Source organism: Rhizopus microsporus, assembly GCF_002708625.1.
Source record: "Rhizopus microsporus ATCC 52813 unplaced genomic scaffold scaffold_4, whole genome shotgun sequence".
Classification (NCBI taxonomy): domain Eukaryota; kingdom Fungi; phylum Mucoromycota; class Mucoromycetes; order Mucorales; family Rhizopodaceae; genus Rhizopus; species Rhizopus microsporus.
Genome location: NW_019671919.1, coordinates 353,890 through 374,664, shown reverse-complemented (window position 1 = coordinate 374,664; position 20,775 = coordinate 353,890). Strand labels below are relative to the sequence as shown.

At 38.1% G+C, this 20,775-nt stretch overlaps 9 protein-coding genes across 9 annotated transcripts; 7 read left to right on the top strand and 2 right to left on the bottom strand.

The window, feature by feature from the left end:
* Nucleotides 1–322: 322 nt before the first annotated feature.
* Nucleotides 323–790, top strand: RHIMIDRAFT_186446 (ubiquitin fusion degradation protein UFD1; the record flags this gene model as incomplete). Its single annotated transcript, XM_023605869.1, has 1 exon — nucleotides 323–790. A coding segment is annotated over one exon (468 nt), but the record flags the coding sequence as incomplete, so codon positions are not given.
* A 4,193-nt stretch (nucleotides 791–4,983) lies between these two features.
* Nucleotides 4,984–5,410, top strand: RHIMIDRAFT_290267 (uncharacterized protein; the record flags this gene model as incomplete). Its single annotated transcript, XM_023613723.1, has 2 exons — nucleotides 4,984–5,251; nucleotides 5,319–5,410. The coding sequence occupies exons 1-2, from the start codon at nucleotides 5,119–5,121 to the stop codon at nucleotides 5,408–5,410; spliced, it is 225 nt and encodes a 74-aa protein (XP_023468283.1). The 5' UTR covers nucleotides 4,984–5,118.
* Nucleotides 5,411–6,171: 761 nt separating this feature from the next.
* Nucleotides 6,172–6,631, top strand: RHIMIDRAFT_275590 (uncharacterized protein). Its single transcript, XM_023612556.1, has one exon. The coding sequence runs from the start codon at nucleotides 6,208–6,210 to the stop codon at nucleotides 6,577–6,579; it is 372 nt and encodes a 123-aa protein (XP_023468282.1). The 5' UTR covers nucleotides 6,172–6,207; the 3' UTR covers nucleotides 6,580–6,631.
* Nucleotides 6,632–6,645: 14 nt separating this feature from the next.
* RHIMIDRAFT_103136 (uncharacterized protein) lies at nucleotides 6,646–7,240 on the top strand. The gene has a single exon (XM_023605142.1). The coding sequence runs from the start codon at nucleotides 6,770–6,772 to the stop codon at nucleotides 7,130–7,132; it is 363 nt and encodes a 120-aa protein (XP_023468281.1). The 5' UTR covers nucleotides 6,646–6,769; the 3' UTR covers nucleotides 7,133–7,240.
* A 1,212-nt stretch (nucleotides 7,241–8,452) lies between these two features.
* On the bottom strand, nucleotides 8,453–11,387 carry RHIMIDRAFT_275479 (kinesin-domain-containing protein). The gene is made up of 13 exons (XM_023612555.1): nucleotides 10,880–11,387; nucleotides 10,545–10,823; nucleotides 10,411–10,491; nucleotides 9,902–10,355; nucleotides 9,747–9,850; nucleotides 9,615–9,692; nucleotides 9,211–9,558; nucleotides 9,096–9,156; nucleotides 9,017–9,042; nucleotides 8,868–8,963; nucleotides 8,768–8,819; nucleotides 8,580–8,709; nucleotides 8,453–8,522 (listed from the first exon to the last, which is right to left on the bottom strand). The coding sequence occupies exons 1-12, from the start codon at nucleotides 10,901–10,903 to the stop codon at nucleotides 8,678–8,680; spliced, it is 1,635 nt and encodes a 544-aa protein (XP_023468280.1). The 5' UTR covers nucleotides 10,904–11,387; the 3' UTR covers nucleotides 8,453–8,522; nucleotides 8,580–8,677.
* A 190-nt stretch (nucleotides 11,388–11,577) lies between these two features.
* RHIMIDRAFT_235342 (uncharacterized protein) lies at nucleotides 11,578–12,345 on the top strand (the record flags this gene model as incomplete). Its single annotated transcript, XM_023608340.1, has 1 exon — nucleotides 11,578–12,345. One exon carries the CDS (start codon nucleotides 11,578–11,580, stop codon nucleotides 12,343–12,345), a length of 768 nt encoding a protein of 255 aa, XP_023468279.1.
* RHIMIDRAFT_103052 (uncharacterized protein) lies at nucleotides 12,133–17,144 on the top strand. Its single transcript, XM_023605140.1, has 15 exons — nucleotides 12,133–12,565; nucleotides 12,624–13,348; nucleotides 13,400–13,495; nucleotides 13,546–13,645; nucleotides 13,700–13,769; nucleotides 13,826–13,973; nucleotides 14,027–14,208; nucleotides 14,260–14,400; nucleotides 14,449–14,617; nucleotides 14,664–14,742; nucleotides 14,788–15,105; nucleotides 15,166–15,407; nucleotides 15,476–15,671; nucleotides 15,719–16,327; nucleotides 16,377–17,144. Exons 1-15 carry the CDS (start codon nucleotides 12,386–12,388, stop codon nucleotides 17,118–17,120), a joined length of 3,999 nt encoding a protein of 1,332 aa, XP_023468278.1. The 5' UTR covers nucleotides 12,133–12,385; the 3' UTR covers nucleotides 17,121–17,144.
* Nucleotides 17,145–17,167: 23 nt separating this feature from the next.
* RHIMIDRAFT_249519 (uncharacterized protein) lies at nucleotides 17,168–18,055 on the bottom strand (the record flags this gene model as incomplete). The annotated part of the gene is made up of 5 exons (XM_023610632.1): nucleotides 17,168–17,462; nucleotides 17,524–17,640; nucleotides 17,701–17,748; nucleotides 17,802–17,972; nucleotides 18,036–18,055. The coding sequence occupies 5 exons, from the start codon at nucleotides 18,053–18,055 to the stop codon at nucleotides 17,168–17,170; spliced, it is 651 nt and encodes a 216-aa protein (XP_023468277.1).
* A 211-nt stretch (nucleotides 18,056–18,266) lies between these two features.
* RHIMIDRAFT_290262 (uncharacterized protein) lies at nucleotides 18,267–20,013 on the top strand (the record flags this gene model as incomplete). The annotated part of the gene is made up of 6 exons (XM_023613722.1): nucleotides 18,267–18,561; nucleotides 18,624–18,667; nucleotides 18,724–18,864; nucleotides 18,921–19,065; nucleotides 19,478–19,728; nucleotides 19,793–20,013. The coding sequence occupies exons 1-6, from the start codon at nucleotides 18,506–18,508 to the stop codon at nucleotides 20,011–20,013; spliced, it is 858 nt and encodes a 285-aa protein (XP_023468276.1). The 5' UTR covers nucleotides 18,267–18,505.
* Between the last annotated feature and the right edge of the window lie 762 nt (nucleotides 20,014–20,775).

Sequence of the window (20,775 nt, the reverse complement as noted above, 5' to 3'; positions counted from 1 at the left end):
AAGAAATGGAATTAGCGTCCCTACAGCGCCGTATATAAGCTGTCATTACAGGTTTAGTAAGCCACTACGTAAGCTTTACTTCATCTGAGCGTGCTTCGGCAAATTACCTACTATAGAAGTGTCTGTGCACAGCGCTTACGAATCCAGTCTAATTAGTAATACGGAAATTTCATTGGAACAGTATTAAAGACAGCTGCTTTTACAATTCTCTCTCTTTCTTCTTTGAATACTCGTAATGCAAGATCAACAACAACAACAACAGCAACAGGATATTGTGTGGAAATCATATTATCATGTTAGACAAGCACAACTAGAACTTGAGCATGGAGACAAAATTATATTACCAGCAACAGCACTTACACAACTACTATCAAAAGCAGGATCTGAACAATTACCGTCACCTTTGACATTTGAACTACGCCATCCCCACACAAACGCAACAATCCATTGTGGTGTGAAGGAGTTTTCTTCCTCTGACACGGCTGAATTACCGCTATGGATTCTGTCTGCCCTTGATTTAAAAGAAGGCGATCGTGTGCTTATTCAATTGCGATTACTACCCAAGGGCACGTGGACAAAGCTGAAACCATTATCGGTAGATTATAAAGAGATTACAGATTACCGTGCTGCTCTCGAGGCTCATCTTCGTGGGCATTACAATACTCTAACTACCGGTCAGGTTCTTTCCTGTCGGTATGGTGGACGCACCTATCAGTTTAAAGTGGTAGAGCTGAAACCTCAGGACGCAGTGTCAATCACTGATACCGATTTAGAAGTAGATATTGAAGCAGCTGAAGAGCAACAACAGCAAGAGAAGAATTGGCATCCATCTAGTGAACCTATGGTTATTCGTTTAAATGAGTCCCAGTCAAATGTCGAAGTGCCCTACAAATCATATAGATATTGGACAGTTAAAATACCTCAAAACATATTTGTGAAGCTTGTACTGGATGTAGAAGCGGGAGATATAGGTAGGTGGTTATATAAGCTGATATGACAGAAATGGGAAGACTAAGTAGATGCGTATATGTATAGATGTTGTTGTAAGCAGTCAAGATAAAAAGCCGACAGTAGACAGTTTTGAATGGGCAAGTCTAAGCTCAGATAGTGAACGAACGATTCGTATAAATAATGCGTCATCGGACACCTTGTGCGTTGGTTTACATGGATATAAAAAAAATTCAATCGCGTCCTGGAAGGTAGAAGAAGATGATGGAAGCATGGAAGTGGATGATAACATCAGCGAGAAACCAGAAAGTACAGAAAATAAAGTCCAGTGCAAGAACTGTCATGCGTGGATATTGGAGCGTACAGTGTTATTACATGAGGGATTCTGTCATCGCAATAATGTACCTTGCCCTTGGGGATGCGGAAAAGTTTTTAAAAAAGGAAGCGAGGAACTAGAAAAGCACTGGCATTGTGATCAGTGCGAGCATACGGGAACCACGGATGATAAAGACAAGCACATTGAGTATTACCATACACCAAAGACGTGTGTCTGTGATACTTTTACAAGCAACACATATGATGCATTGGCAAGACACAAGAGCACTGACTGTCCCGAAAAGATGATTATTTGTCGATACTGCCATGTATGTATTGTTGTATATATGATGTATCGCATACTTATTTATCATCATAGACATTGACCGCACAAGGAGTTGTTTCACTGGATGCGAGAGATAGATTGCTGGGATTAAGGTCCCATGAAAGTTACTGTGGATCACGTACGATTACATGTCAAAAATGCAACAAGCCCATACCCATCAAAGACATTCAAGTTCATGCCAAGATACACGAGGTCAAGCGTCAACAGCAGACATTACCCCCTGCCTGTTGTAACCAAAACTGTACAAGGCCCCGAGTAAAGAATAGGCTCTCACTGTGCCAATTCTGTTTTGGTCCATTTTGGATATCTGAAGATGACCCTAAAAATGCCAGGTTGATACAAAAAGTTGCACGAAAGCTGCATTCGCAGTTAACCGTAGGATGTGGAAATAGTTATTGCCGAAATAAGGTACACAGACAAACAACAAACATACACTCTTTTAGAGTCCTCTTACGATGTTTTTGATTATGTAGTACTGTGCTACCTGTACCAAAGACCCGAAAGATGCAACTACAGCTGCAAGTATGCTGATACCCCTTATTAAAAACTTACCTAAAGAACTAGCCAAGTCAGACCCCCAGCCAGAACTCTATTTCTGTGTAGACGAGTCTACGACACGCAAGAAATTTTTAGCCGAGATATTGTGCGATATGACTGAACACAAATTTGAATTGGGATGGTGTGTCAAGGCACTTGAAAGTGAACAAGAAGATTTAGATAGAGCACAGACTTGGCTGGATCGTAATGCGCCGAGAAAGAGCCTTAGACTGTAAATATTTTAATATGACCATAAACATCATGTCAAATAAATGCAACATCTGAAAGTTTTGCTTGAATATTCATATGAATATCATGTTCTCTCCTACTTGAATGTTTGCTTGTTTTTTTGTTTATCCACGCCTAAACGATTACTTTAATTTGAATTCGCGCAAGTATCCCGTGTACGCGACTAGGCGCCTTGATGAAAAATACAGTACGTCATACATAACAGACGATATACGGTTAAACAATTTTATTTATTTATTTATTTATAAAAAAAAAAAAAAAAAAAAATAAAGGCCACAAGGGGCACGTGATATTTTTATTATATTGTCTTTGCCCTGGCCAGTTTAAGTTGTAAAGCAGTATCTAAAAATCCCTCTGGGCTCGAGGACAAAAATGCTTTGGCTGACAAATTCACGGAACAAGTGTTAAAAAACACTGCTATGAAGAATTAAATAACCATTTAATCAGTTTCTGCCCTGGGTCAGATGGTGATGGTGACTCTTTTCCATGGTATATGTGATCAAGCTCATGTAAGATAGCGCAGATTACGGGCCATCTGATAGTCCAAAACGATTTTGTTTGAAAAGAGTGTGGTCTTCGAGTGGGAAGCTTATTTAAAAGGAGGGATAGAGGATCAGTTATAGACTTCGGTATTTGTAGACGGTGATGCATGTCGAGGCAATAGATGGCATGTTGCTTTGTAAGGAGCTGTGAGGTGTGTCGAAGGCAGCGAGTAGTGTTATAGCTGGGTAACCAACCAAGACGCCACTGTATGCATCGGCTTCTTTTTAGCCTTGTCATAGGTAACCAAAGGATTGGATCCAAAGAGATTGTTGGGCGACACAGTGAGAGCAGATTTGAGCTGCGTGCAGTACGCCGCTGTTCTACGTTGTCTTGCAGATATTGCAGACGTATCCTCTTTAATAATCGTTTGTCTAGTATATCAGTATATTGCGCACAACGTTTCCACAGTGGCGTTTTTGATATAGAATACCACTGTGAATGACTTGTGGAGAGGCGTATATGTGGAAGTAAGTAAGTCAGAAGCGCATCATCTGGCAATGACAGAGATCGTACGAGGAATTGCGCTTGTAGTATATGGGTACGCTCTGTCATAGTCGGCAGCTTCGTCAGTTGTAGCATTACTTTTATAGAGGATCTGCAAGAACCACCAAATATTCTGCGTAGACACGTATTTTGGGCGTCTTCCAGTTTGCTGAGCAAAAGAGAGCTAACCTTGCTAATAGCAAGACCATATTCAAATTGAGATCGGACTATTTGTTTGTAAAAACGAGTAGCAAGCAGTCGGCTGAGACCATTGGGGTTAAGGCCAATCATAGCCAATTGATTCATGGTCGCTAGTGATTTGTTTATGCTGTTAGTAAGAAACTCGAATGTATTTAGATAACCTCCAGGACGAAAAGGGACCCCAAGATAAGAAAAAGAGGTTCTAGTCGGAAGCAGGTCTCAATAAAGATAGTAATTAAGTGATCGATCTGTAGGGTTTAAAATTACACATTTGCTAGGGTTCCATCTATAGCCAAGATTGTAACTGTGATCTTCACATATTCTCAACAGATCATTCACGTGTTCTTTGTCAGCAATGAGCACTACGTCGTCCGCATATAAAAGGCAGTTGATCAATGGGACTAGCTGGAGTGCCAAAATGTCCTGTGGTATAGGCCATGGACGAAGTAGTTTAGGGAGTTCATTAATGTAAATGGAGTATAAGAAAGGCGAGAGAATAGAACCTTGAAGGACACCGGTCATAGGGGAAAATCGAAAGGAAGTGGCATTGTTCAACAGAACTTCAATCTGGACTTCATCGAAAATATTCTGAAGTAGACAAATAATCGCCTTCGGTGCTGTTGTTTCTAAAGTCTTCCATATAAATCGGCGATCGACAGTATCATATACCGATCTGATATCTAGAAAAGCTAGTACTGGAGTAAGATGGTGGTAGCGGCGAAGGATGTTGCAGATTTCCACTACCACGAGAGCGAATACTACGCCTATATTGGGTGCCATTTCTGCATCAGATTTGATTGCAGTGGGCGTAAAAAAACCGAGACCTGCGAAGAAGAGAAAGGCTGAAGGATAATTCAGCTTAGGAACGGTAACAGGTCACTATATCAGTTTCCTAAAAATGACTCTTGGTGAAATGGACAAGTATCCGCATATGAAAGGTCATTACGTAGTTATGGACAATGCACCTATTCACAAACATGAAAATATAAAGAAATATATTGAGTATCGAGGATATAAGTATATGTCTTCCTACTTACTCTCCTGAACTTAACCCCATAGAACAATTTTGGGCAGTTGTGAAGAGTAAGGTTAAGCGCCAGAGGTTTTTGCAAGAAGACACTTTAACAAAGAGAATTACGGGAGCTTGTAAAAGCGTAGATAAAAGTCATTTCAAAGGATTCGTTTCACATTCTTACAAATATTGGGATAAATGTCAAAAAAAAAAGAACCCATGTAATGATCAACCAATTCATTGAAGCAAATAATGCCGCGAAACAGATCAGGTAAGCAAGCAACAGTGAATACACACCATTAACAACCTTTTGCTATTAGCAATATATATTCGTTTTTTATTGTAAGATCAGCCAATTCCAAAAAAAAGTTTTGGAATCGAGAAAAAAAAAGACATAAAAGCCGCCCTCTCCAAAAAAACCCAAAGGGTTGTTGTCGACACCTTTATTTTTCTGACGTTGTCGACAACAGTTTTTTTTTTTGTCATGACAACAGAGGGTGAAACCGATGCGCTTTTTTTCTTTTTGCCTTTTGCCAACCGTCCCGGAACAGATCTAATGAGCAAACACATTTTACAGACCGATGAAGTGAAAAGCGCCATCATCGAAGCAGTGATTGGTAAGTTCCTACCTGCTCTACTGGAATTCATTGTACACTGATTTGCTCTTCCTATTGTTTGTATTAGGTCGAAAGGCCATTGGCCATTATTGGCCAAGACCCACCGAATGGGCAAACCGAATGAGATCTGATGTCTTGTATGCCACTGAGCAACCATAGCCAAGGAGTTTATTTCTTTTACCACAAGTGAGTCCTTTATTGAAGCTTTCAAGTCTATTTAAAAGAAAAGGAAAGTTAGTCAAGTCAGTGATTAGTTTTATTGTTTACCATAAAGTAATTCAATTATTGTCATTTACTTGAAACGAAGCCAGCAGGGTTCTAAACATAAATAAGAGCTAGTAAACGACATAAAGAGAAAGAAGCAACTTTATTCAAATAGTTTTATTGTTTACAGGACAACTCAAAAGATATGCTACCTGTACTCGTCGAAATACAATACGCTGTGGACAACAATTTCCTGCATCATGTTGTGCGATACTGTGAAGAAATTATCACTGAATATGGGGCGTCACCTGTCATTCTTGTAATTGCCATACATGAATGCAGGAGCCAGATTATGAGCAAAGCAATCAAGAACAAGTCAAAGCCATTTTTTTTTCAAATTGCCATGATATCCATGGGCAAATCAGTGTTTCATCCTGAGCAAAGAATCAATCTCTTCGCATATGGAGAAAACACCATTGGATCCAATTGTCGCTCTTGGCTCGTTCTTCATCGAGCAGAAGCAATCCTTGGCCGATCATGTTCATCATCATGATCCCTTCATTCAGCATTTATACTCCAGCGCAAAGCACATTTTTCAAAATCAGGTTACGGTGGATGAATCAATGGCAGGTTGCCTTTTACGTGTCGTTGAGGATGCAGAGTCGCGATATCACAAAGCCATAGACATGCTTGACGACGATGTCCAGGATACTAACGCAAAGAAGCGAACGATCGATTATCTGAAGGAAGGGATGGCTTTCTTAAGAACATGCAAGCGCCAATTCGTATCAAGTCGATCATCACCATCTATGCCACTGTCTACCACCTCATCTGCCCGTGAATTAAGAAGCCCGCCGCCAGAAAACAGCATTCCAGAAACATCATCTCACCTGCAAACCATCCCACCTGAACAACCATCATCAATCAACGATTCCGCAGCCACCGACGAGAGCAGCAAAAATTGGCAGTATATTGAGGGTTACATAGAACAAATTGGCGACGACAGGATGAATTGGCAAGCTTGCTATCGTGATGGCCGCCGCAAAGGTTATTTCAAAAATTACTCCACACATGCTAGTCTCAAGAATGCATACAGTCGTTGGAAAAAAAAAAATGGACAATAAATACAGTGTTGAATTCAAAATAAAAAGTTAACAGGAAACTGTAATAATTGGCAGGTCCAAACAATGCTCCGGTCTTTATTAAATTTGTAAAACGTCCATGCTTTTATAACAGGGGCGTACCGCACGCAGCTCAAATCTGCTCTCACTGTGTCGCCCAACAATCTCTTTGGATCCAATCCTTTGGTTACCTATGACAAGGCTAAAAAGAAGCCGATGCATACAGTGGCGTCTTGGTTGGTTACCCAGCTATAACACTACTCGCTGCCTTCGACACACCTCACAGCTCCTTACAAAGCAACATGCCATCTATTGCCTCGACATGCATCACCGTCTACAAATACCGAAGTCTATAACTGATCCTCTATCCCTCCTTTTAAATAAGCTTCCCACTCGAAGACCACACTCTTTTCAAACAAAATCGTTTTGGACTATCAGATGGCCCGTAATCTGCGCTATCTTACATGAGCTTGATCACATATACCATGGAAAAGAGTCACCATCACCATCTGACCCAGGGCAGAAACTGATTAAATGGTTATTTAATTCTTCATAGCAGTGTTTTTTAACACTTGTTCCGTGAATTTGTCAGCCAAAGCATTTTTGTCCTCGAGCCCAGAGGGATTTTTAGATACTGCTTTACAACTTAAACTGGCCAGGGCAAAGACAATATAATAAAAATATCACGTGCCCCTTGTGGCCTTTATATTTTATAAATAAATAAATAAAATTGTTTAACCGTATATCGTCTTTTTTTCTTCTTGGTTGTACATTGTTTGAAACAGTCTGTTCTCCCCCTCTTTTGTTTGAGCTATTTTAATAATATGTATGCGCAGAAAAGAGATTTGTGTAATATACTATTAACAATCTTGTTGTTTATTATTGCAAGTAAACAATACATGACTCATGTATCACTGAGATAATTTGTTTGCCTCCTCAGCCAGGTTTGATGTTCTCCTATCAATATATTTATCAAGCTGTATTCAGCTTACCATTATCATAAAAGATAAGTTCGACTGCAAGCAAAGTAGATAAATGTTAAAATGGGAACTGAGGTAATATTTTATTAAAATGGAATAATAATACAAATATACACAAGATGGGAACGAGTATTTATATGTGGTATGGGTGTTGTTTTATATTATAGTTTGCTTGAATAGGGATTATCGTGTCCTTAGTTTTCTATATAAAGATTTGTTAATAATAGTCTATATAGCTATCAAGAGGTATTACCGTCGCTTAATTAGTGGTCTATTCTGTTCAAAGATATCAATGACGTCGTCTTCGCTTGCTTCTTGTTCCTCTGTCAAAGAACAAGCAGGAGAATTTCTGGTCAATGACCTGTCGGTAGCTTGCTAATATGTAATACCATCAGTAAATATATGACTCATATTTATGAAATGTATACCAACCTCTTCTTGTGATAAATGTCTCTCATTATCAGCTGTGTTCCCTTGACATTCAGATCGGTTCAAGATATCCTTAGTTATCTGACTCAGTTTAAGATGACATTCCTCTATTGACTAAATCATTGCAACATTAGGACTAATTTGCATGCTTATAAAGAATTGATTTACCTTGATTTGACGTTTTAACTTCAGGTTTTCTTCCTGTAGCTCTTGAATGGCTCTATTATCTTCACTTACTTCATAGTTTGCCTCATCTATAGTGGTAGGTAAAGGTGACTGTGGCGTTGAAACTTTACTACCAAGTTGCGCATATTTCTTGAATAGTCGAAATGCCCTAGTTCGTATCTGAAAAGGGTCCTTTTCAAATTTCTCAGAGGCAATCACCTTTAGTAGTTTTCCCATTTTAGTTTCCTATTCGCGTCCATATTTAATATTTATAAGCCAGTGTTTGCTTTTTGAAAATACCTTGGCTAGGTCAAACGTGACTCCTTCAAATGCTTCTATCTGTTTCATGATCGCATCTGTATCTTCACAGAGCTTGTCAATGAGATGTAAGTAACGAATTTGGTAACAGCTTGAGGCACTACTACTTACCACGTCCTTTTTAAATATGCTTCGTCGTAACTGTTTTCTTAGCCTTAGAAAGGAAGCGAATGCTTCATCCTCGTCGGATAGTCCGTCTCTTTCTGGATCTAATCTCGAATATTCACTATCTTCATCATCTCTTTTTTGGTTTTCTTTAGCTAGATTTGTATTAGGATTCAGAATATTTTGCTTATTACTGATGCTATCATAACATTCTGTGTTCTTTTGACCCTCTTGTAATCGGCGTATCTAACGTCAAGTATGAGTAACTACATTTCTGTAGATCTTATTCCAAACCTCTTCCATAAGTCTCTTCTTTTCTAATCTTTCTTCTTCTGCCTTAGATTTTAAAGTATTCATCTCCTCAATGATCAGTTTTTGCTTTTCTAAAAGCTAAATTATACACAGTAAGTCACTTAAACTATCTTCAATAATTTTGTATTTACTCTATTAAGTAATGCTCTATTATGCACTAAAAAAGTGTATTAGCTTGCTGCTTGTATCTTCATCATCGCCAAGTCTTACCATTCTGATCATCCATCGTATCTGTGTTTAACTTTTCAAGCTCACGTTGCATTATATCTTGCTGTTCATACTGTAAGAAAAGGGACAAACTATAATGAGAATCATGAAGACATACCTCTTGTGTAGCTGATGCCATCAATGCTTCTTGTTTTGCTTGGTTCCGAATATCGTCAATGCAACTCTGCTCTTTCTTTATCTCTTCTAATTTTGAAATCAAGTCTTCCAAAAACGATTTGTATTCACCAGCCTTATCATAATACGAGTTTGAGGTGATGTCTTGCTCCAACGTTTCCGTAGATAACTCAACACGCGGGCGCTTTGATGTCGATTTAATGTTCTTTGGATCAACCCATGTTTTCAGTTGCCGTACTGTCGTAACATCTTTAGCCACAGCTGAAAACTTCATAACATGACTGTTTTCATCAAAGCTTGTGTCAAATGGATTGAAATTGACAATGATCGCCTATAAGAAAAAAGAATTAAAAGATCTCATTTCATGTTTTCTCCCTTGATCCTTACCGCCTTTCCGTCGCCTTCGAACGCGCTTTTGAACATTTCGGTTAGTTTGCTGTGCCTATATGGTATGACCGCAGTGCTCTGATGATTCGAGTAGTTTAGTATCTTTTAAGAGATATCTGTATCTAGTATTACCTTATTCCATTCACCCTTCATTTGATTCAGTCGAAGCATTTCCATACATTGTCCAAGGAACATGAGGGATTTATTGATGTTTCCAGCTTCTTTTAGTCTTTGGCCTAGTGCATGTTTAGATTGTTGGTAATTATCGGCATAAATCTAATAATTACCTGAACTAAGCGTATTTCTATATCTTTCGGATCCTGCCAGGTCAACAAATGATAATTTTGATAGAATGGCATATTGAGGATCTTCACATACAAAATTATTATGATCTATAGGACATCTCACGATATGTATTGTAAATATACTATGACTTCGACTGCTCTCTTGATTCATCGCTGTAGAAAATACTCGTCTGTTCTGTTGTCCAAACGACAGTATAGCATGCGCTTCATGGGTTGACTTTACTTTAATAAGGTTCATGTCTGCCACATATTTGTTTCCTGTACGTTGTTCATATTTGAGATGTAGCTGGTTTCTTTTGGCTCCTGGCTTTATTGGCGTTGGATCAAGTAGATCAAAGATCTGTTCGTTGTAAACTTCGATAAATGAAATCCAAATCCCATATTCAAATGTTGTATCAACATTGATCTTTTGGTCACTTATTGACTGTTCCTGAACCTACACATTCACTTGATGTTATTGTCTGTTATATGTCACAACATGACTTTCTTACATTACAAAGCGTCAGAAGGTGTCTATTCTCTTCTTCTGGATTATCATACGCAACTGTTGCACTATGCATAGCTGGTTTCAACTATAAAAAGAATCCATGAGTATTCATCGTATGAATTTTGTATACTGTTTTACTTTAGTTTCGCTCTTGTACTGATCGATGCTATTAAAAATCAAGCTCAAGGAACGAGGTACCAATCCAGGATCCTCAGGTTTTCCCATCACTGTGTACGTCTTTCCTGAATTCGTTACACCATACGCAAATATGAGCGCATTATTTCCATCGAGTGCATCCTGAATAAGTGGCAAAGTTGTTTCATTAAAGAATGTTTGCTGATCTGTTGTGTCATTAAATATCTTGGTGAATCTGTATTTCTCTGGAGTCTTATTTCTGGTTCTATATGCGTTAGAATCCTACAAATGATTTGTTATATATCTATACGTCGTGTCCTTTTTTATATATATCGTACAGCTGGTGGAATCATTGAGACCATGTAGTCATCTAGTATTTTGATGTATGGATCACTGTCTCGGCTGTCATCATTAGATTTAGGTCGAAGACGTAAATATGACTATAAAGAGGTGAGAACAAACAATTATTCCAACTCTTTGGTCTTGCCTTTATTGGTTCTTTCTCCGGATTGTAGGATTGCTGTCTCTTGGATACGGAATCAGGGGTTGATGAGCTAGATCTATGCATTGTCGGAGGTAAGCTACAGAAGTAGTATTTAATACAAATTCAGTGTTCTGTCTTTCCATTTACTTCATCCCACTTCTCCCGTTATTTTGAATGTTTATTTTTTCTTTTTCTTTTTTTTTCCAAGAAAGAAGCAAAGGTTGTCTTAAACAGTTGAATGATCAGTGCGGGGATTAAACATCAAGGCGTACACTAACGGGAACAGACGTTTAAAGATGCTTATTAAATCAAATTCCAAAGCAGCGATTACACTCTCTGTAATGACTGTATACAATGTTTGCTCGTATATTTTGTATAAGAATGAGTTATGTAATTGTGAATATGGTATATAATACTAAAAAAGGGGCTTTCTACAGGAATACAACAATAGACACATTGTTGTATTTGGTACCCGCATACTTGTATCTCCGTCCAAAAGCAACAAAAGAAAAAAAAAAAAAAAACTTTTTATTACTTCCAGCGAACATCAAAATGGACTTTACGTCCGTGCCATTCCAAGAATTACTTGTCCGTAATGCAGAAGATAAACAGCTACTCAACTTTCTATCACACCTTGATAAACAATACACAGAAGCACAGGACGAAAAGGTTCGTTTCGGCACATTACAGATCTTGATCCCGGTTTATAAAGCCTACTTGAACCGATTACAAGATATTGACGAAGGGAATCGTGTTTTGGAGACATATTTAAAACCCTGGATATTGACAAGTCTTTCACATGAATCAACCGTGTCAACAGAGAGTGTTCACTTATTGGAAAATGCCGTCGCATTTTTTATTGTCAAATCATTTTTGACAGGATATCAATTTGGCAAGGACACCATCTTGATGCTTCTTTCTCAATTAGTGTCGATCATGACCATCGAGCCTGATTTTGTTGATTTAAAACCGATTGAATTTATCGAGACATGTGTTGATAAACTAGAATGCAGTGAACAGTGGCAGCAAGTTCAACAGCACAAGGACAATTCTATAGAACTTGAGTGCTGTTTGAACATACTCAACTACTTTATACGAGATCTAAATGAAAATGAACAACTAAAGACAATGGGCGCTAATGATATGGATCATTGGATAGAGTTAATCTTTAGTATTGCAACGGCCATGATTCCGTGTACAGATGCTACCGTACGAAGCAAATTAGCACATGATCTATTGCCAAATTTACTCCGTTGGAAGCAACATAACAAAGATTTCGGAAAGCAAATCTATTGGTGTGAGGCAAGTACTATGGCATGAAGTGTTTCTTACTGATCATCCGGGCTTATGCATATTCTAGATGTTATGGCAACGTACGCTTCAAATGTATGGCCTTCCTGCTACCAATCTCTTGAGATTAGAAATATATGGGCTCATCGCTCGATTCTTTGATTTTTATTTTGGATTGGATGAAGGAAAGCAGACACCGGATATTCGTACGGACCTTCGCTTTGAAGAAAGCTTCTTTATGATCTTACAAGTAAATATAATACTCCTCTCTTCTTTGAGCTATACATTAAAAGCACCCTTATTAACAGAGTGGATTACGAAGCAATGATTCATTAGCTCGAAAGTACTCTGCTTATATTCTTAAGCGAATTATTGACTTTACCGAAAAATATCCCTCCACCATTGCTACCAAGACTGAAAACGATTGGACTCGATTCTTCAGATGGAATGTGGATAAAACCAAGCAGTACTCGGATTGTTGGGAGGACTGGTTTCTGCTGTATGACATTATGCATGAAAGCGTCATCCATCTCGTCGATCCTGTGCTACATCGGTTTGAAAGTCTATTAAATGCAGATAACGGAATGGATCCATCTTGGTGGACACTCATTTTCTATCGTGGATTCCAGAATGAGACAGCCTCTGTTAAAAGAGGTTTACTAGAATACATCTTTTCCAGAGAAAACTCTCAGACATTGCATAAAATGGGCGTAGAACAAGGCTTCATGTTTGGTGCACTATTCAAAACGGTTGACAACACTTCTCTATTTCAAGTACCTACACAAGGGGCCCTCGTTAGTCCTTTTGGAGAGCATCTCAGAGCATTCATCTACCGTCTTGTACAGGCCTTGCAGACAGAACATAAGGTCAATTTCTTGCGACAACTTATTCACCATTTTTCTCATGTCGTAAGCAGCCCGGCACCTATCCTCTATGCTATGGAAGCTTTGGCTGAAGTGGATCGTGTCAGTGCATGGGGTCCAGAAGAATTAAAGTCATTAAGGGTTTTGGTCGATCGTCACAGAAACTTCAAGTAAGGACTACTAATGATACGCTCGTTTCTATTTACTGAAGCATCTGATAGCATTCCAACTACTAAAAAGTTCTTGCGTAAATTGGGTGTTGCTGCTACCGTCAGACTTGCTCATACAGCAACGTTATCATTCTCTGATATCGCAAAGTAAGACGAGGTTAATATAAAAAAGAGAAAAGGGCTAATTATCAACACAGGACTGTCTCTTCGCTTGTAAACGAGTATCCTATAAAGGCCTCATCACAAGAATTCAGAATGATTCGATACTGGCTTGAAAATGATGTATCTGCAAATAAGGTAATCATTTTATGACTGAACTGTAAACAATAAAATAATCATGTTCATTTCAAGTCATTAGACAGTATTCGACAAGGATTAAAAGATCGTATAGAGACATATGTATGCGAATTGAAATCTGAAGGTATAGGAGACATATCTATGCTTATATAGACAACTTATTCCACCTTCTTCAAATAGATATTCCAGAAACTGTCTTACGCTCACAAGCTAATGTACTTGCACGTGCCTCAGTCTTTGCCGTCTCTACTAATGAAGGTCATGTTGACAAGGAAAAGTTACTAGATCTTCTCAATGCATTCTTGATACATCTGACAGATTCATCCATGTAAAGACATACACCAGACTATGTTGATGATCCTAATAGCTTTCTTTTATTAGCTCCGATGTTATGTTCTCTAGATTACTGACTCTGTTGGAGTCATTGTGGGAGAACTTTGAGGCCACCTTTGATAACCAGCTCAATTTTACAAAGGCTGTGCACCTTGATGATGATGCACTTTTGTATATATTAGCAAGAATCGAAGGAAAATATCTTAATAAGGAAGAATCAAATGTTGTTGGTAAGTCCAAGTTGTCATTATTATTGAAGCAGTTGATTTATTTTACTATAGATGGGGATGTAGTCGATCTTTATCTTTCATTGACCAAAAGGATACTTGGAAAAGAAAGTGCTCTCGAATTAGAAAATAAAACGGAAGCTATTCAGACTTATTATGAAAAATGCATTGATTTATTAAAACATCGTAGTTCAGGTAAATACTTGATCACACATAGATAGTTAAATACTCAATTAACTATAGCTGTAGACCCAAATAAGGAACTATCAAAGCCATTCCATATTCAGTTACTAAGAATACTCTATCAAGCTGCCACAGATCTATCTTACTACAGTCTGGATTATGATGATCAGGCACTTTCTTTGGTACATGGTCTACCGATGAAGCGTACTCAAGAAGCTATTCAACAAAGGTAAGCAAAGGTATATAAATGATGGAAATACTTATTATTATATCAGATCATGGGGAGACGTGATTGCATCATTTATTCGATATAAATGGGAGTGCGTCGAGAGCATCATTTTGTATGCTAATGCTGTAAGTTCATCTCAGAGACTGATTGCATGTACTAAGCTGATATAGGCCCGAAAGAGCAATGTTACAAAGGAATGCTTTGATCCTGTCGAACTATACGAGGTAGCCATCGATCAACTGGAAAGTGCTTCAGAAATGTGTGGTGAGGCAATTATCAGCAGCTTTGGCCCACTCTTTGCCTTTCCATGGGAAAAGAACTCTGAGCTTGTTAGCCGTTGTGTTGATCTTGCAATTGAACTGATGAAAGAAAACATCAACCAATCCAAGACGTTTCCTTTGCTTATCAAAGCATTTATCAATGTCATATTTCAACCCGAGCTTTTGAGTGTGCCCGAGTTAAATGAAGAAAATGGTCCTATAAAAAAGGTAAGTAGGCCAAAAGAGAAAAGGAACAAACAGAAGTGTTTCCTTATACTATATTCTTAGGCTCTTCATATGGTACTTGACACTGGCGACCTTAAGCCATTTATTGTTGCTCAAGCATCCAAGCACCTACACAGTTACTGGTCTACATTTACAGAAGATGCCTGTAGATCCATGCAGCAGTATGCACCTGAATTTTCTAAACTCGCTGTCTTTGGCCCATTGCGAGACCGTGAAGATCAAAAGTTAGAGGCTGCCATCTCTTTAAAAATTGCTACATCAGAAGAACTTGAAGAGGCTGAAGGGTAAGCGCTTAGCAAGCAAGTTTTCTTTTGTAACTTATCCTTCTTTTTTTTTTTTTTTCCCTCTAAAGAACGGCAGCAAGTGTGTTCAATCAAAATGATTACCTTGTACGAGTTTACATGAATGATATCTTATTAAGATTGGATACAAATAATGAAAGGCACAGAGAGTTTGCAAATACTCTCCTGACTTCATTTTTCCATATCCTGGAAAATGATGCATTATATGAGTACATGTACACAAATACGGTTGAGCATCGCTTGAAGGTAAAATGAATGCAAACTGTTTACTATTAATAACACCTTTACTGTAGTTAAGAGTATGCTGTTCCACTATTCTCATCATCGACCTGGTATCTGAAGACAAGGTAGACGCATGTTTGGAAATTCTGTTTGAAATTACAAGAAAAGAAACTGTTACTTCTGTCCGATGTTATTTGGAGTGGTCTATCATTCGCCTTCTTTGTAGATTCCCTGATCGCCTACCTCTTTATTACCAAAAACTATCCGATACATCACATAAGCCCAACTACGTGATCTCACTGCTTACTCTTTCATTTACACTTGGCCAATGTTTACCAGAGACATGCATAGAAGGATACTTTGATGAAATCTTTATTCGTCTGCTTCCATGGCTAATCACCAATCACTTCACGATACGTCTTTTTGCTTATTGCGGCTGGCAACACAACTGGAAGGCCTGTATCAAGCGTGGTCATGGCGCCATGCTCGAAAACAACAGATACCTTGACTCGATTGGCAACTTTATGGAGACATATGTTGACTGCATTAAGTTCTTTGATAAAATTCAAGCACAGTTTTATATGGCAAGATTTGATCCTATCCAGGATTTTAATGTCGAATTCATCTTTCGTCAAATGATGACCGAGTTTCAAGTTATTGATAATGAAAAGATAGGATCGGTAAGGGTTTATCGTTACAAAATAACAAGGTCTCATCTGTATTTTATAGAAAGCGTTCGTAAGAGTTAATCCTCAGAGAGTAAAGAGATGTCCATTTGAAAATCCTGAACGAGGATCAGTTTATACAGCAGCAGATCCTTCAGAGCTTATTGGCACAGAGCAACCCGATGCTATGGCAACGATAGATACGCTTTCCAATCAAAGTTCTGAAGATGTGTATCAGAAAAAGATCATGCCTTGGGAAATGATGCTGGAAACAGATATGGATCTCACAAAGAATCTCGTCAAGAAGAACAGACGTCGTAATGACTTGATTGTCGTTGCTAGTTTGATTGATCGATTGCCTAATCTCGCTGGTCTCTGTCGTACCTGTGAAATCTTTAATGCTTCATTACTCGTTGTGCCAACCCTAAAGATCAAGGAAGACATTGGCTTCACTAGTGTGAGTGTTGCTTCTGAGAGGTGGATGCCCATGACTGAAGTTCCAGAAAGTGAAGTAGCTAAATTCCTAAAGGAGAAGAGAGAAGAAGGCTATACAATTTGTGGTTTAGAGCAAACAACAACAAGTGCAACCTTGGGAGAATATATGTTTCCAGAAAAATGCGTTTTGCTCTTGGGTAAAGAAAAACAAGGTGTTCCTGCTGATCTTTTACAGATGCTTGATATTACTATCGAGATTCCTCAGTATGGCATTACTCGCTCTTTGAATGTCCATGTAAGCGGTGCTATCTGTATTTATGAATATACGAAACAAATGCAATGGAGACAACAAGCAGCCATCAATCAATCATAGGATGCTTAGCATACTTTTATACATAAAGCTTTTATTGTTTATTTCTTCTATTGATGATTGTTGTACCATAATCCATCGAATAGTTTACTATCCATAAAGGTTCCCTTTCTATCTAGCATATATGCCATTTTTTCTCCTTTGGCATTCAAAAATATATGTGATGAGCTGGATTTAGTTCCTATGGCATCTGTGCCATTTTTACCAACACCAGTGAATACTTTTTGCTTACAGTAGAGTTGATCGATAGGATATTCTTTCACCTGGTGTGATTTAGCAAAACGAGCATGAGTCATAAGTCTAGCTGTTGTTCCTCCTTTTAACAAGACGAGTTTATCAATGTATCTAACATCATTATTAGGTCATTAACGCAGGTCTATTTTCTTTTTTTTTTTTTTTTCATTACCTCCATGGATAAAGGCACATAACAGTTGCAATAGCAACACCTACACCAACCAACCCACCTGCAATAGCTATGCGTTTTCCTTGTGGTGCCAACACGACCGGGGCATCTTCTGTATCACTATGTTTATCTTTCAAGTCAGATCAGTCATTCGTCTATGACTTGAGCTAGACTACATACCCATCCTTGACTGCATAGGCGACATAAGCTAAGCTTGCTAGGTTTCCCCTAAGGTTGAATGTTATTACGAATAATATAATAACAAAAAAAGAGGTGCATACCAGAACATAAGCTGAACACCTGCTGAAATGTACATCCAATTGAATGTTCTTCTGACGCCTGGAGGTGCCTGATAGAAAACGATATCTTTCTTTTGTAATGCTTGTTTCAAATGTTTACTCAAGAATTGAATGGATTGCTTGTCAAACACTGTTTTGGTGCTGTATGCTTGACTACGAAGCAACACTATTCCTTTTTGTCAGCTCTCTAAGCATAAACTATATTCGCTTTCTTACGTTTGACGAATTGGTGGCATACATGCTTACTATGCAATAAGCCGCCTTTTGTTAACACTGGAAACAACATGAAAGGTGAACCTACAAAATGTCAAGGTTTGAGCCTCATTAAAAGTGACTGAGCTTTTTTTTGGGAACACTACGCACACCCATGAGCTCTCAGCGCAACAGCACAATGATGTCGAATTTTCAAAAATGATTAGCTAAAAGCGTTCTCTCCGCTTTACCATACTATGCCAATGTTGAAACAACTACAGGCAGAAGCGTTCTGCTGCCAAAGTCTGAAATAATACAACACTATCAACAAATCGCATCTCTCAGTGAGCGTCTAGCTTAGGTTCCTCTTATGACTAAAGCGCTCGACGACCATCCTTCCGCTAATGTTTGTTATACTTTCTTTACTTTTAGCGGCGAAATAAGAATATATATAAGTTGCAGGAACTTGAAATCTTAGCCAAACGAAGCAGACCATGCGACGAAGAGATGTTGCATTTTTTGGAAATGATACAACTATATCCAAGGGAGTGTAAGTACAACCAATCTGATCGTGAAGTAGTATGTCATTGATGCTGAATATGTATTCTATAGATCTGCGAACAACAGCATCACAGAGCCAGAGATGCATAACTCCAGTGCATCGTATCAACAACGAACGTGTCATACATAATATCAACTATCCAATTCCCAGTTGCTCAAAACCAATACCGCTTTGGTAATGTGGATATCATCTTATTGTTCTATACTTTCCAAATGGTGGCTATTAACAATCAGAACGAGCTGAACATGGAGGAACGTGTTCAGCATATTCTGCAAGTAGCAACATGTTTATGTAAGTGAAGTAAACAAGGAAATGAATTTCTTATATATACACACTATTTTCAAGAGCATCATCCAACATTCTGTTTGTACAAGATGACCTCTGGCATTCAGATATGGAGAGTATCTTTGGTAGAGAAAATTTGCAAATTATCTACAAGACGTTGCAAGAACTATGCCAGCTAATGCTACAGGCGCTTCTTCTCCCATACATGTAAGGCTATCCAGTGAAATAATGTAAATACGAATAAATAACAATTGCACGTGATTGATTTGGTTCTTTATTGACCAAACTTACAACATAAAATTAGAATAAATAAAGAAATGACAACATTTCTTTTTTTTTTATTTCTTTCTTGAAAATAAACACAAACCAAGATGGTGACTTTATGAAATCACGTTTAGCGTGGCACTACACATTGAAAAGTTTTGTTGGCGACATCACAGGTAGTGAGTAGATGCAGCACCAGTAGTATTAGTCAACTATGCTACAGGTACATGAATATATTCTTATCATCACTTTTCGATAATCCAGACGAAGACATGCTGTTTCGATGGTTAACATCAATACGTCTCCATTTGTGAGCGTGAATGCGTCTGTATTAACCGGCACATATATTGAATAGGGCAAGCGTGACGAGCCAGGAATCAAGATCGCTGAATAGTGATTCAATCTCCAAGAAAAGGCTAGCCAGCTGCATCTTGGAGTCCCATAGGCTCTATTTCGATGCCTCTCTTGGCTTTGTGGAAATTAAGCCTGTTTCATATAATGAGAACAAACAAGCAATATCAAAGGATCTGATTAGATTGGGTATGCTATCCAAGAATTCTATTGACAAATGGCCCATGCGCGGTTGCTTAGCGGCTCAAATTGTTGGTAAGACAGCCAAAAAAAAAAAAAAAGAAAAAGAACAAAGACCCCTAATTCTTTTGAGCAATAGGTTATGAAGTAACGTTTTATCTGACCACGCAACCATCACCCGAGCTGTATACCATGTTGGAATTGTGTATCATCAGTATACCATCCTGCCTTGCTCGCCTCCTGGCTTATCTCACAAAGGTTGAAGACACTGCAGCATTTTTACAATGCTATAATAATTGGCGCGTCCACTTTTCGTCTGATCAACCCCACCAACATGAAAGGGAATTACTTGACCATTGAAGATGAAGCGCGATCGATTGATAGCCGAAGAAAATGTGTTTGGTAGAATTGTCGATGCTTATGATGATATATTTATCATTGATCTTTATAGTCTCTGCAGTCACTCCAGACGCCAAATGATCAACTGCTTAACAGGGCTCCTTTTTAAAGTAGTATATCTTTTTAAAATAAACTTTTATCTCTGAGTGCCAAACATACATAACAAATCTTTTGCCAGTTCTAGCTAATAAAATTTGACAACTAGTTCTTACTCAAAGGACAAAAAAAATTAAACTTTGCGAAGTTTGTTCTTCTTTATTTTTTTTATTAAAGTAAATCCTTTCTTACAATCGATATTTTTTTTATAAATGCCAAATTCCATAGGTTTGCTGTATGAATTAGATATCAGCTATTTGAATGGCACCATCCTTGATTAGGAAAAAAGGAAAGTGAAATACAAGGAGAGTAAGAGTATTACAAGCAAAAACTAGCTTTTTGCTAGTTTTAAGTTGAGATAGATTAGTTAAGCAAGCAGAATCTTCTTACAAGCTTGCGTTGCAAATATTCACGACTATAGTTTTTATAGCATGAGTTCCCATGACAGTGAATCGTCAAAGGCAACCCAGCTCCGGCTTTATGTCGATAAAAGAGAAAGGATTATGAAAAAGTAACAAATAAAAACACTATTATCTTATCTAAGGCAATGAAAGAGAGATATATATTTTTTTTTTTACTATCATATGCTTCAGTGTTTATATTTTCTATCTTATTTAATTTTTACTA